The sequence below is a fragment of the Octopus bimaculoides genome, chromosome 14, assembly GCF_046866305.1.
Source record: "Octopus bimaculoides isolate indiv1 chromosome 14, ASM4686630v1, whole genome shotgun sequence".
Taxonomy (NCBI): Eukaryota; Metazoa; Mollusca; class Cephalopoda; order Octopoda; family Octopodidae; genus Octopus; species Octopus bimaculoides.
In genome coordinates this window covers 47106665-47121664 of record NC_142941.1, presented here as the reverse complement: position 1 = coordinate 47121664, position 15000 = coordinate 47106665, and the positions used below count along the sequence as shown (strand labels likewise).

The 15000-nt window shown below is 37.2% G+C and overlaps 1 protein-coding gene across 2 annotated transcripts in view; it reads left to right on the top strand.

Annotated features, from left to right (window-relative positions):
* Positions 1-15000, top strand: part of LOC106870532 (BTB/POZ domain-containing protein 16) — a 125281-nt gene that overhangs the window by 27397 nt on the left and 82884 nt on the right. For both annotated transcript variants that reach the window (XR_016244335.1, XM_089362803.1), the window contains exon 2: positions 11605-11668. Coding sequence is in view for 1 of the 2 variants with exons in the window: in XM_089362803.1 (XP_089218929.1) it covers positions 11605-11668 (64 nt within the window). In the remaining variant the exon portion in view is untranslated. The remainder of the gene's footprint in view (positions 1-11604; positions 11669-15000) is intronic.

Genomic DNA, 15000 nt, shown 5'->3' with positions numbered 1-15000 from the left:
TCTATCTATCTATCTATCTATTTATCTATCTATTTATCTATCTATCTATCTATCTATCTATCTATCTATCTATCTATCTATCTATCTATCTATCTATCTATACATACATACATACATACATACACACACGCACATCTTTATAATTCTAACGTGTCTATACAAATACAGTTTCAGAAAAGGAGACACTTGGAGACACCCACTCTTTCTCCCTTCCCTTCCCTTCCCTCTCCCTCTCTTTTTTGTTTTTCTCTCTCACATTCTCTTAAAGACAAACTCGCACTCAAGTACAGAACTAAACAAAAGAAAACAAGAACAAAAAAAATGTAGTTTCTTTTATTACATTGTTATATATATAATATACATACATACATGCATACATACATACATATACATACACACACACTCACGCACGCACGCACGCACACACACACACACACACACACACACACACACACACACACACACACACACACACACAACACACATATATATATATATATAATGTCGACAAATGCATAAGTTCGTTACTTGAAATTCATTAATTGTTCCGTTACTTTTTTTTTTTGCGGTCGTTTGCTCTTTCTAAGCGACCTTTCATGAAAATATGTAATTACCAGCTTCGAATCACATTTACATTTTCACTGCGGTGTGTCACGAATCGATAACATTGATTTAGCTGGTGTTTCTGGTAGGAAACAGGAACCAATACTCTATATCGACTTCCTGCTGTCTCGGCCGACCCTCTTCTATTATTACATTACAATATTGCCCAATCACACATTTCTATATTACATCACACTTTGTTTTGTCCGATTTTCTTTTCTTTTCTTTTCTTTGTCTCTCTTTTTTACCATCTTTAACTCTGTCTCTCCGCCGTTGATTAGACACTCCAGAATACAACATACTTCATCTTAACAGACAGAACTAAGTGTGTACGCCACACCACACACTATACCGAACCCCATGAGAGAATATTATACAAAAGCCTGAGAGCAGACCACATCATACTATAACGGATCAGATAAAAACCACACCAATTCGCACCGCACCGCACCAAGCAACAACGCAATATCATAGACAAGATTATTACCAAATGATATTATGCTTCGACGCAACATACCGAACAGGATCGAGTCACGCGTACATGCACTGTCCTGCACTACACAATATCATAATACAGCGCACTACATCCTACGACATCATACTGCATCTTACTACACCCCAGACCATATCATATCTCAAACTTCGAACCATATTATACTAATCTACACTACACCAATGCAGACTACAATTCACTATATCATCATATACGAAGGAGTGCTGAAAAGTTCTTGGCTTTAAGGGTGTCGCGAAAGGCCTGGTTGAAGGGTCAACCTTCCGAGTTCTTTTACAGAGCTCAGAAAAACTGAAGGACCGCTGCAATAAATGTGTGAATCTGAGAGGGGATTATATTGGATAAAATCATAATTAACCCCTGTATTTTCTTTTGCTCAAATACAAGAACTTTTCAGAACCCTTCGTATGTATGTATGTATGTATGTACGTATGGATGGATGGATAGATGGATGGATGTATGGATGTATGTATGCATGCATGCGTGCATACTTGTATGTATGTATGTACGTACGAGGGGGTGCTGAAAAGTTCCTGGCTTTAAAGGTATCGTGGAAGTCCTTGTTGGAGGCCCAACCATCTGAGTTCTTTTACAGGGCTTAGAAAACCTGAAGGACCACTGCCATAAGTGTGTGAATTTGAGAGGAGAATACGTTGAATAAAATCCTAATTAACTGATCCTCCTGCATTTTCTTTTACACAAAGCTAGGGACTTTTCAGGACCTCGTATGTATGTATGTATGTGTGTGTGTATGTATGTATGTATGTATGTATATATGTATGTATGTATGGATGGATGTATGGATGGATGTATGGATGTATGGATGTATGCATACTTGTATGTATGTATGTATGTATGTATGTATGTATATATGTATGTATATATGTATGTATGTATGGATGGATGTATAGATGGATGTATGGATGTATGCATGCATGCATACTTGTATGTATGTATGTATGTATGTATGTATAAAAGCCAGGAACTTTTCAGCACCCCTTCGTAACATGACACCGCATCGTATGATGTAGCACTGCACTATTTCTCACTGCACCACATCGCACACAAATTCAAACTGCATAACACCCACATCAAAATGCACCACGCTGCATCATAGCACACCCTGCCACACCACTTCGCACTGTATGGTACCTTGTCATAACGCGAGGGCCTAACTACGAGCTAATGAAGGAGTCATTCTTAGACCCAGTGACATACTGAGAGTTTAATCCACAACCACCTGAAGAGGTCCCTAAGTGTGCTCCCTTCTCCAACGAAAAGCTCAACGTATCACACATCAAATGAGCTGCCTCTAAAAAATTCCTTTCAGAAACTCAACTCCTCTCGCATCTTTTCAGTAACTCAACTGGATCTAATGCCTGAACTGACTGGACCTATAATCGATCCCCTACCCCAACAAAATGCTATAATAAAATAGAGATTTGTCTAAGACGCTGAGTAGAGAAACCGAACGCGAAACCACGTGGCTGCAAAGTAAAGCTTCTTAAACACACAGCCATGATTGCGCCGGAAACGCTCATAGCATGACATAATATACATACAGTGTTTAACAGTGTTATTTTCTGTATGCTGCGCACGTAACTCCAGTAACCAACATTAGTCCGACAGAACTGAAAACAATATGTATGCAATCATATTACATTCCCTTTCCTACCGCTGCGTATAAACAAAAGCGATATTGTTTCATTTATGTATTTGTTTTCATCTGTTTTTATCATTCCCAAAGCATTTATTAATTATGAGAGCTGTTTTCCGTTTTCAATCTCCACATTCTGGTTATCTCTATTTCCAAGTCTTTATATTTAGATATAAAATTCATTCATTTCTTTCAGATATATATTTTCGTTTTACAGAAATAATATGTCGATTAAGAAATATTTTTGTTTTTCGCAATTGATATGTCGATTAAGCGATATTTTTTTCACGATGATCTTTGACAATAATGTCTGGCCGATTCATCTTAATCTCACTCTCGGCTCTCTATCTATAAACTGATTTCGTATGATTACTTCGCCATTTTCTGAGACTCTTTCTGGCCTCTTGTTTTATAGTATCTATCTTCTACATTATTCCATTATGCTGGCATAATTTCCAATGTATTAAAACTCTATCTTTATATCATATCTGTGTGTGTGTGCACGTATATATATGTGTGTATGTATGTATATACAAATATATATATACTAGACATACACATACACACATATATTTGCATATATGTGTATAGCTGTATGCATGTATAGATACACACACACACACATTCATATATATATGATATATGTTCTCCTTTGACTAACACTGGACAACCAGAAACAATATGATTGATTGTTTCTTTACAAATTCAACATATTCTGCAGTTACCTTTTTTTTATTATTATTATGATCTGCTTCATTATAATTCCTTTTGCTAGTGTCTGCTGGCTTATTATTAGCATTTTGCGGGTCCGATGCGGTTGCATTCGTCCAAATTATGGTGCAGTGTTTAGTTTTCGCTACTGCATATAACTGAGTTCAAATTTTGCCGGAGTCGACTCTACCTTTCTCTTTTTTTTCTAGAACCGATAAAAATTAAAATAAAAGACAAACGACTTAGCGGTGAGAGCGATATAAGAACGACATTCCACATCTCTAACACCATCCACCATATTTTCCTAGTATTGCGCCATCTGGCGGCTACCACTGTTTTTGTCTCTACAGAACTCATTGCAAGGAAAAATATTTAGCGATTTAGATGGAGTCAAAATGCATCTAGATAACGTTTTTTTTTCTGCAAAACCAGTCAAATGTTTTGCTGGTGGAATATTTAAATTGCCTGATAGATGGTCAAAGGTCATTAATAATAATGCAAATTATTTCATTGAATGAAATTTATTGAAAAGTCAGTTATTCATGTCATTTTTTTCAAATTAAAAAAACGGACAACGTAATACATACATACATATATACATACATACATATATACATACATAAATACGTACATACATATATACATACATGCACATATACAATCATATATACATACATGCAATACATACATACATACACACACATACATACATACATACATACATACATACATACATACATACTGGAACATTCTTTCTCTGTCTAACCTTTATTTCTCCGATGAGTCTTCGCTCGATACGATCCTCTAGTAGCTGGGATATCCCAGAAATAGCTAGATTAGGTGGCTAAATTTAGATTGAATTAACTGAAATAAAATGTCCTCGTTTAAATTGCCTAAATGTTTGCCTTTCTTCACTACTTCAACCTATCATCTATTAACTCAATGGGACGCCACCTCTAGCCGTTTTTGAACCAGGAAATCACACAGCCGCAACTTCAACCACTGTTCTGCCTGGAATTTTGGTGGCACACCTATTTGAGTGCTCAGAACGCATACCTGCCAGTTTGAGTTATCCCGACGAAAACTTCTCATATCTTCCACATACATACATACATACATACATACATACATATGTATACACAGGTAGTCTACTCCTACTCAAAGTTTGATTACCTCTTGTTAGATATGCTTTGTCCGTGCATGAGCACGTACGTGACTTTTGAGTCCTGAGAGCTCTTTGAACTTTCCATTACAAACAGTGTTAATGTCTTACTTCAAGTGGCAGTGTTGTTTTCCTTGTCTGATATTTAGATATTTAAATGCCTTTTTCTTTTTTCAGGACCAGTGCGTGGCTCATATATCTTACCAGTTTAGAAAAGAAAGGAAAATTGGAGATTGTGGTAGTGCGTTTAATGTGGATTTGAAAAGTGATAGCGGTTATCACAACTGGAGTATCTCTCTGGCTTGAGATTTACTTGAGTAGGGCACATCCTGATCAAGAAAAGATAATGTCACCTGCCAAACCTCTGTGTGTGTGTGTGTGTGTGTGTATGTATGTATATGTATTTATATACATACAGACGACATATATATACCCATAGGTATACATACACAAACACACACATATGTATATATGTGAATATATATGTGTGTATTTGTATATATATATCTGTATAAATATATATACGTGTGTGTGTGTGTAAATATATATGCATCCCCTCAATTAAAGCCATGATTTTGAGGAACCAATTGAGATGGTGTGGCCATATTGTTCGAATGGCAGATGAACGCATGCCGAAACAGCTGTTTTATGGTGAGCTTGCAGAGGGGAAACGTTATCGGCATAAACCTAAAAAAAGGTTTAAGGATGGCATAAGGACTGCTATGAAATCAATTGGAATGGCTCCAAAAGATATAGAAGTCCTCACTTCAGATCGAGTTGGATGGCGAACAAGGGTGTGGAGTGGAGTGAAAGCATTTGAAGAGGCCAGGATGATGCAAGCAGGGCTCAAGAGATATTTAAGGAAAAATGTAAAGACTGAGAGGGTGAATGACAAGGACCTTTTTGTGTGCACAGTCTGTGACAGACCATGTCTGTCCTTGGCTGGCCTCAAATCTCACCTGCGAACCCATGGAAAACAAACCTCATCCAGCTATTCTGATTATATGTCTGTGCACACGTTTGAATGTGGTGTGTGCCAGAGGGTTTGCAAATCCAATGGGGGTCTTAAAAGACATGTTAGGATCCACAATGAGCAGAACTTACCTGCAGGTATTGGTAGTGCAAATCAGAGGTGCAATCTGTGTGGGTGTTTTTTCAAAACACTGTCTGGTTTAAAAAGCCACATCAGACGCCATGAAAGGGCTAAGGTGTAGGTGCAGGAGGTGGTCAAACTCTGTTTAAGGAGTAGACAACCACCATATATTTAAAAATATGTACGTATACCTGTAAATATATATATGTGTGTGTGTGTGTGTGTGTGTGTGTGTGTGTGTGTGTGTGTGTGTATGTGTGTGCGTGGAGGCGCATTGGCCCAGTGGTTAGAGCAGCGAACTCGCGGTCGTAGGATCGCGGTTTCGATTCCCAGACCGGGCGTTGTGAGTGTTTATTGAGCGAAAACACTCAAAGCTCCTCGAGGCTCCGGCAGGGGATGGTGGCGAACCCTGCTGTACTCTTTCACCACAACTTTCTCTCACTCTTACTACCTGTTTCTGTTGTGCCTGTAATTCAAAGGGGCCAGCCTTGTCACACTCTCCGTCACGCTGAATCTCCCTGAGAACTGCGTTAGGGGTACACGTGTCTGTGGAGTGCTCAGCCACTTGCACGTTAATTTCACGAGCTGGCTGTTCCGTTGATCGGATCAATTGGAACCCTCGTCGTTGTAAGCGACAGAGTGCCACGATATATGTATACATATCTAATATATATATATATATATATATATATATATATATATACATATATATATATATATATATATATATATATATATACATATATATATATATATATATATATATATATATATATATATATATATATATATATATATATATATATATGTATGTATGTGTGTGTGTGTGTGTGTGTGTGTGTGTGTGTGTGTGTGTGTGTGTGTAAATGTTTATATATATTTATAGCCTTGGGACGGGCAATGACCTAGTATACACACACACACATTAACGTGCGTATATGTGCGTATGCGTGTTTTTACGGACATGTGTATGCGTATGCATATTGATGTGTATGTATGCGTATACACGCGTTCCTATGTGTACATGTATTTATAGAAAGACAAAAAAAAAACCTCGAACAAGTACAGTCGCGTATGTAGCATTTCGTAGTTTGTGTCTTGCTTCAATCCCCCGTTTTGCATTAACGACATTCTATAAGCTGTTTGCACTTGTTGCTGTCGTTGTTGCAAATGTTGTTGTTGCCATAATTGCACTTGTTTTTGCAGTTGTTGCAACTGTTGTTCTACTTGTTATTGTTTTTGTTGTTGTTTTTATCGACGTTCTATTTATGTATGTGACATAAAATATACGACTTGTTATATTTTACTTCGTTTTTAAAAAAAACAATAAGAAGAATCCTCTAGTAAACATCAGATGGTTCTGAGGGTGGTGGTGGTGGTGGTAGTGGTGGTGGTGGTGGTGGTGGTGGTGTGGTGGTGGTGGTGTAGTGGTGACGGCGGTGCTGGTGCTGGTCGCTGTGGCTGTGTTGGTGGTTGCGCCTGGGGTGATGGATGTGTCGTGGTGGTGGTTGCGCCTGGGGTGATGGATGTGTTGTGGTGGTGGTGGTTGTAGTGAGTGTTGTTGTTGCGGTGCTTGCTTTAGTGGTGGCAGTAGAAGTCATGTGATAGTCGGGTGTGGTATTGCTGGTGATGGTAACTGGTGATGGTAACTGGGGAGGGGGTAGTGGAGGGTGGTGGAAATGGAATTGTAGTGGCATTGTTATGGCGTTGACGGTGGTGATGAGGGTGATGGGGATGGTGGTGGTGGTGGTGGTATTGGTGATGATGGCGTTGGAAGTGATGTTGGTCTTATATTTAATACAAAATTAGATACTCGTCTGGTACTTCATTGTATAACAATATATGTGTGTGTGTGTTTGTGTGTGTATGCGTGTGTGCGTGTGCGTGTGCGTGTGTGTACAACATATATATATACATTGCATATATATATGTATGTATATATATATATATATATATATATATATATATATATATATATATATATATATATATATATATATATATATATCTGTATACACACACACACACACGCATATATATACATTCATACAAATACAGGCATACACATTTCTATAAATTAAAATGTGTACAAGTGTGTGTGTATGTATGTATGTATGTATGTATGTGTTTGTGTGTGTGTGTGTTTGTGTATATGTGTATATGTATTAGAGGGCGAAGTGGAGAAGGAGAAGAAAGAGTGTCTTTTTTTCTTTTCGTTTGGTGTGATCGATAAGCAAAAGACCATCATGATGTTGGTTGAATTATTTGGAAAGAAAGAGAAAGAGAGAGAGGGGGAGAGAGAGAGAGAGAGAGAGAGAGAGAGAGCAAGAGAGAAGGAAAGAGAGAGAGAGAGAGAGAGAGAGAGAAAGAGAGAGCAAATGGAACGGGATAAATATCTTAAAATGGATGTTTTGTGAAAAAAGAAAAAAAAAACGAAAAATTAAGAAAAAAATCGATATACCTCGCCCCTCCACTACCGCCATTTTGTAAAACAAAAAATTATATAAAAGAAAAAAAGAGACAAAAAATAAATGATAAAAATCAAAGTTATCATGAATAAGATGTTTCAATATATAGCGGCGGTGGTGTTGGTGGTAGTGGTGATGGTAAAAGTTGTTGAGATGGTGATGGTGTTGGTGGTAAGAGATGGTGGTGGTGATTACGGTGATTGTAGTGATGGTGTTATGAGAGGGTTGTGGTGGTAGTGGAGGTAATGCTAGCGATATTTCGTCCGTCCTTACGTTCTGAGTTCAAATTTCGCCGAGGTCGACTTCGCTTTTCATTATTTCGGAGTCGATAAAATAAGTACCAGTCGAGAAGTGGGGTTAATGTAATCGACTTCACTATTTCTGGGTATGAGTATATAAACTGCACCCCTCTGCCAAGCCATGTTGAACCAGTGTGGCAGAGAAGGTTCACCAAACCAGTATGATTCCCAAACTCAAATTCACAGCCTCCACAATCAGACCGTAGTTGATGGAGAGAACATGCAGAGGCCTTCATCCTGCAGTGAGCTGAACATAGGCAATCCAATCCAATCCAATCCAATCCAATCCAATCCAATCCAATCCAATCCAATCCAATCCAATCCAATCCAATCCAATCCAAAACTAAGTTAGATTTTCAAGACTTCCTTGGTCTCATCGTCTGGATAAAGTGATCTGGAAACGTTGATTATCTTACGAAATGCTATTGTTACAAAGGACTAATACTTGAAGCATGGAAAATCATTCAATAAAGATATCTTGAATACAGTTATATTCTGTTTCAAGAGACAGTGTAGGGCGGTTACAGTTCGTATCCTGCTACAAATCCTAAATGTTACATATGAGAGTTTGGAAATCTCTGAAGATTTGACAATGGATTCTGCTTATAGGACTTTCGTTGTACATCTGATATTATGACACTTTCCTCTTTGGCTAAGCTCTCATCAACTTTTTCAAGTTTCACTTGAAAAGGAAGTTGAGGGTGGAGAGGGAAGTGTTGCCTTGTAGCAAGTTTGTTGAAAAGTGGGTGAATTTTGGAAGAATGGTCAGTGTGAAAGGACCAATTCTGAGCGTGCACCTGTAAAAAAAAAGGGGAATTAAAGGAGAAGGGCTCTTGCCTTGTTGATCATGCACCTGCATATATATATATATGTGCATGTATATATGTATGTGTATGTATATATATATGTGTATATATATGTATGTATATATATGTATACTATACTTCGAGAGAAATGAAGTAAATCGCTTTCATCGGTGCATACATATATGCGTATATATATATATATATATATATATATATATATATATATATATATATATATATATATATATATATATATATATATGTATGTATGTATATAGATATATGTGTATGTTTGTAGGTTTACAAGTATATGTACGTGTACATACACACACACATACACATATATCTATGTATGTACACATATGTAATTACGTACGCACACATATATATTTGAGCGTATGAACACCCTTCCCTCACCTCACTTGCTCCCCCTTCAATTTCTTCTCTTACCTTTTTAATTCGTACTTAATGAAATAAGCACTGATAAAATACTCGAATTGTTACGTATAAATTTCTGGCTTGGTGCCAAACTCTTCAACAAAGTCAGGAATCGATAATTTTACATCGATTAAATCTCGTAGGTAGATGGCAAACACTATAGCATTCCAATCAGCAATACCTATTTACAGCATTTCTTTTCAGTCTGCGTTCAAATCCGTGCTTAATTTTGTTTTCCGTTCTTCTGAAGGGTGTTTGGCGATATTGTATGCAGGGCCGGATTAAGACCCTTAGCACTTAAAAAAGATTTTGGTATCTATCTATCTATCTATCTATCTATCTAGCTTAGTGGAGGCGCAATGGTTCAGTGGTTAGGGCAGCGGACTCGCGGTCGGAGGATCGCGGTTTCGATTCCCAGACCGGGCGTTGTGTGCGTTTATTGAGCGAAAACACCTAATGCCCCACGAGGCTGCGGCAGGGGGTGTTGGCGACCCCTGTTGTACTCTTTCGCTCTAACTTTCTCTCACTCTTTCTTTCTGTTTCTTGAGTAACGTTGCGATGGACTGGCATCCAGTCCAGCTGAGGGACACATACGCCATAGAAACCGGGAAACCGGGCCCATGAGCCTGGCTAGGCTTTAAAAGGGCACATTAAAAATCTATCTATTTGTCTGTCCGCCCGTCCGCCTGTCTGTCTGCCTATGTATGTATGCATGTATGTAATTCAAAATATAAGCAATAATTAACCATAAAATATATTTCCCGACCATAAAAACCACCTTGAATATCATTTTAGCAAGTTTCAAACGATTTTTTTTGTGCCGTAAACCATTTACCATTCCTGTGGTACTCCTCCTCCCTTGATGTCCAAAGCACGTGCTTATTTTGCTTAATAATTAATCTAGCGCTGATTGTATGGTATAGTGTGACATGGTAGTCTCTCGTAGTCCGAATCTGAAAGGGGAATATGTTGAATAGAATCATAATTAACTGATCTTCCTGTATTTTCTTTTACCCAAAGCAGGAACTTTTCAGCACCCCATTGTACACACACATACATACACACATATACACCGCCCCGACTCATAGTCGCACACACATGCACATACACGCGCACACACGCACACACACACACACACACACACATATATACGACGGTACGACGGGTTTATCACTTGTTTCCGTCTACCAAATTCCCCAAGGCATTGCTTAACCCGCGGTCATTATTGAAAACACTTGCCCAAGGTGCCGCGCAGTAGGATTGAACACAAAAACACTTAGTTACAAAGCGAGCTTCTGAATCACGCACTCATGATTGCCACCTTATATATATATATATATATATATATATATATATATATATATATATATATATATATATTGACCGTTGACTGGACACTATTCAATTTTCTTTCTCCGTGTTTTTCTCCTTGTCTCCGTATTCTTTCTGTTGAAGAGCGTAGCTCGAAACGTCAAAGACTTTCCGTGTTCCCGAACGTCATACTAATACATCCTTTTGTTATTTACACCACCTGTCCTCGTCTGTTGTTGTTTTTTCGTATATTCTCCCATATATATATATATATATATATATATATATATATATATATATATATACATATATATATATGCCAGCGCCTATATCCATGCTTGCGCCCACACAGCCAAACTGCACCTCTGATCAGAAACTAAGCCGACATCACGACGTATTATTCCCTACAGCAGTAGGGAACTCTGAGCTGTAGTATCTTTGGCCATTCCACCGATTTCTCTCCGCCATGTCGTGTCATAAAGACGTCAAGCGATAATTACATATTAAGCAGCTGTTGTTTAACTTGTGCTATTTCCTTTTGACAGATTGTCCCTACATGCACCGCTTACTGCACTGGGTTTATCACACAAGAGCGATTACAGTTACAAGGTAAGCTAATCAGGTTAATAATTCCCATGCGAGCGTACTCTTATTTCACCTTCCGTGTAAACCTTCTTCCTTCCTACTACTTCGTTCTCTTACAAACAATTTGTTTGTCAGCGTCTCTATCAATCTCTGTTTAATATATATATATATATATATATATATGTGTGTGTGTGTGTGTGTGTGTGTGTGTGTGTGTGTGTATGTGTGTGTGTGTGTACGTGTATATATAAACACACACGTACACACAAACACAAATACATGTATATATATATATAGATATATATATATGTATAGATATAGTTAAAATTTATAGAAAAAGAAAGACGAAGACCGGTGTAGGAACAGCAAAGCGAGTGTATGTATGTACGTGTTTATATATATATATATATATATATATATATATATATATATATATATATATATATATATGAGAGTACGAGAGGCAGAGAAAGAGAAAGAAAGAGAGAGAAAGTAAGAGAGAAAGATGTGTGCATATACATACATGCATTAATATATATACACACGCATGTATATATATTATATTTATGCATATATGCACATGTATGTGTGTGTATGTGCGTATACATATATATATATATATATATATATATATATATATATATATATACATATATATATATATATATATACGTCTATTCAACCATACATGCAAGAAAATATATATGCACACCCACATACACGCACACACACACACAGGCACACACATACACACACATGCACAAACACACACACACACACACACACACACACACACACACACACACACACACACACACACACACTTGTGCACACGGGTATTTATATTCTATAGTATGTCAGGTCGAAAACGCGCATTTTTACTGGGTGAGTGGATATATCAGATATAATATGATATGAATTGAACGGGACTGATTCGATGTAAGCGAATATACCGCCATGATGTGGCTCAGTGGAACTAATAGATGTGGTTGAATGGATTAACTAATCTGGTTGAATGGGCATATTTAATATGGATGAAACCACAGATATTCTTCATTTTCGTCAGTGCCGATGTTATTACTGTTGTTTTGCTAACGAGCTTATTATTATTATTATTATTATTATTATTATTATTATTATTATTATTATTATTATTATTATTATTATTATTATTATTATTATTATTAAAAGATGGCGAGTTGGCAGAATCGTTAGCACGCCGACCGGAATGCTTAACGGTATTTCGCCGAGGTCGACTATACCGTTCATCCTTCCGGATGAAATAGGAACCAGTGGAACACTGGAGTAAGTCGATGTAATCGATCAAATCCCCTCTCCCAATAAAAGCTGCTCTTGTGGCAAAATTTGAAACCATTATTATTATTATTATTATTATTATTATTGTTATTATAAAATCGACGATGTGGCCGAATCGTTAACACGCTGGACGAATTGCTTAGCGGTATTTCGCCCGTCTTTACGTTCTGAGTTCAAATTCTGCCGAGGTCGACTTTGCCTTTCATCCTTTTGGAGTCAATAAATTAAGTACCAGTTAAGTACTGGGGTCGATGCAATCGACTATCCCCCTCCCCCAAATTTCAGGCTTTGTGCCTATTACAGAAAGGATTATTATTGTTATTATTATTGAAAAGTAGGTAAATGTTGGAAGAATGGCCAGAGTGAAAGGATCAATTCTGAGCATACACCTGTGAAAAATTGAAGGGGAAGGGCCCTTTTCCTTGTTGATCAGGCACCCGTGGATTTTTCCACGAGGACTTTTAAACTCTGGAAGCATATCGTCCCTATATGATTTCAATCGATTCATATAGCCAACAGTGGGGTTATTCAATTCATAACTCCAAGAGAAGTGAGTTTTGTAGTTTTTATAATATAACTACAGCTAGAAATTCTTTTACCTGTGTTGAGCTGTTGTTTTCGTTCTGTTCCTCGATTGTGTTGTTGTTGATGTTGTGTCCAGCCATGTTGTTTGTAGTAACTCTCTGCATGCTAAATTCAAGTTTCAGTCGAAAATCACTATGACCGTGAATAAAAGGGTCCCTCAGTCAATTCATCTGAAGGTTAACCAGTTATTTAACAAGGCTGATAGTTGTGGCTCCAAAGTTGGAGATAGTATTCATCGTATTTTCTAGAAATAGTATCCCACGCTAAATACGCGACTTGTCGCTTCGTGTATGTTATGTATGTATGTATGTATGTATGTATGTGTGTATATATATATATATATATATATATATATGGTCAAGACATGTAAAAATAAACCCCAAAATAAACAAAAGAAAATGACCATACTATACTGAAGAGCAGAACTTACATATTGCTGTAATAACTGCGAAATCGTCGAGCCATATATATATATATATATATATATATATATATATATATATATATATATATGACTGGCCTCCATACAGTGTCCGCCCAACATGTTCTCTCGCAAGGCATTGGTCTGCCCTGGGCTAGAGAAGTCACTTGACAGATATCACGCAGCGGGACTGATACCAAAACCACATAGGTACAAAGCGAGTTTCGTAACCAGACATCCACAGCTGCGCCTACACAGACACACAGACACACATACACACACACACACACACACACATACACAAGCACGCATGCATGCACGGGCGCGCGCGCACACACACACACGCACACATATTCATACACATGCTCACACATACACATTTGTGTTCCAAACGAGAACTAGAATTTACTGAACTGATTATACCCAACGTTTCGGCAATTGTGGATTTGCGTCCTTTTTAGAAATCAATATTATTAGACAGCGCTATCGTTTAAACTGTCTTCATAACTATTTCACCTGTGACTGTACTTTTAAGATTATTTCCAATTTTTAACATCATCATCGTCGTCGTCATCATCATCATCATCATCATAATCATTCTCACTGAGATCTCATAGCGTGCAAATACGATTAGCGTTGAAACACTTGTACAGTGCCCCAAGCAATTATTTTTCTGTGTTGACTAACTGATTGAAAGAGACAATGGCTACCACCGACGAACGCAGTTTGTCTTGCATGTCCCAAATCATATATATATATATATATATATATATATATATATATATATATATGTATGTATATATAGTGTATACATACATATACACACATGTACATATATATACATTCATATATATATATATATGCATATATATATATACATATATATGTATATACATATATACGTATATATGCACATATATATATATATGTATATATGTATATATATATATATATATATATACGCACACACACACACACACACGTATATACGTACACACACACACACACACACACACACACACATATATATATA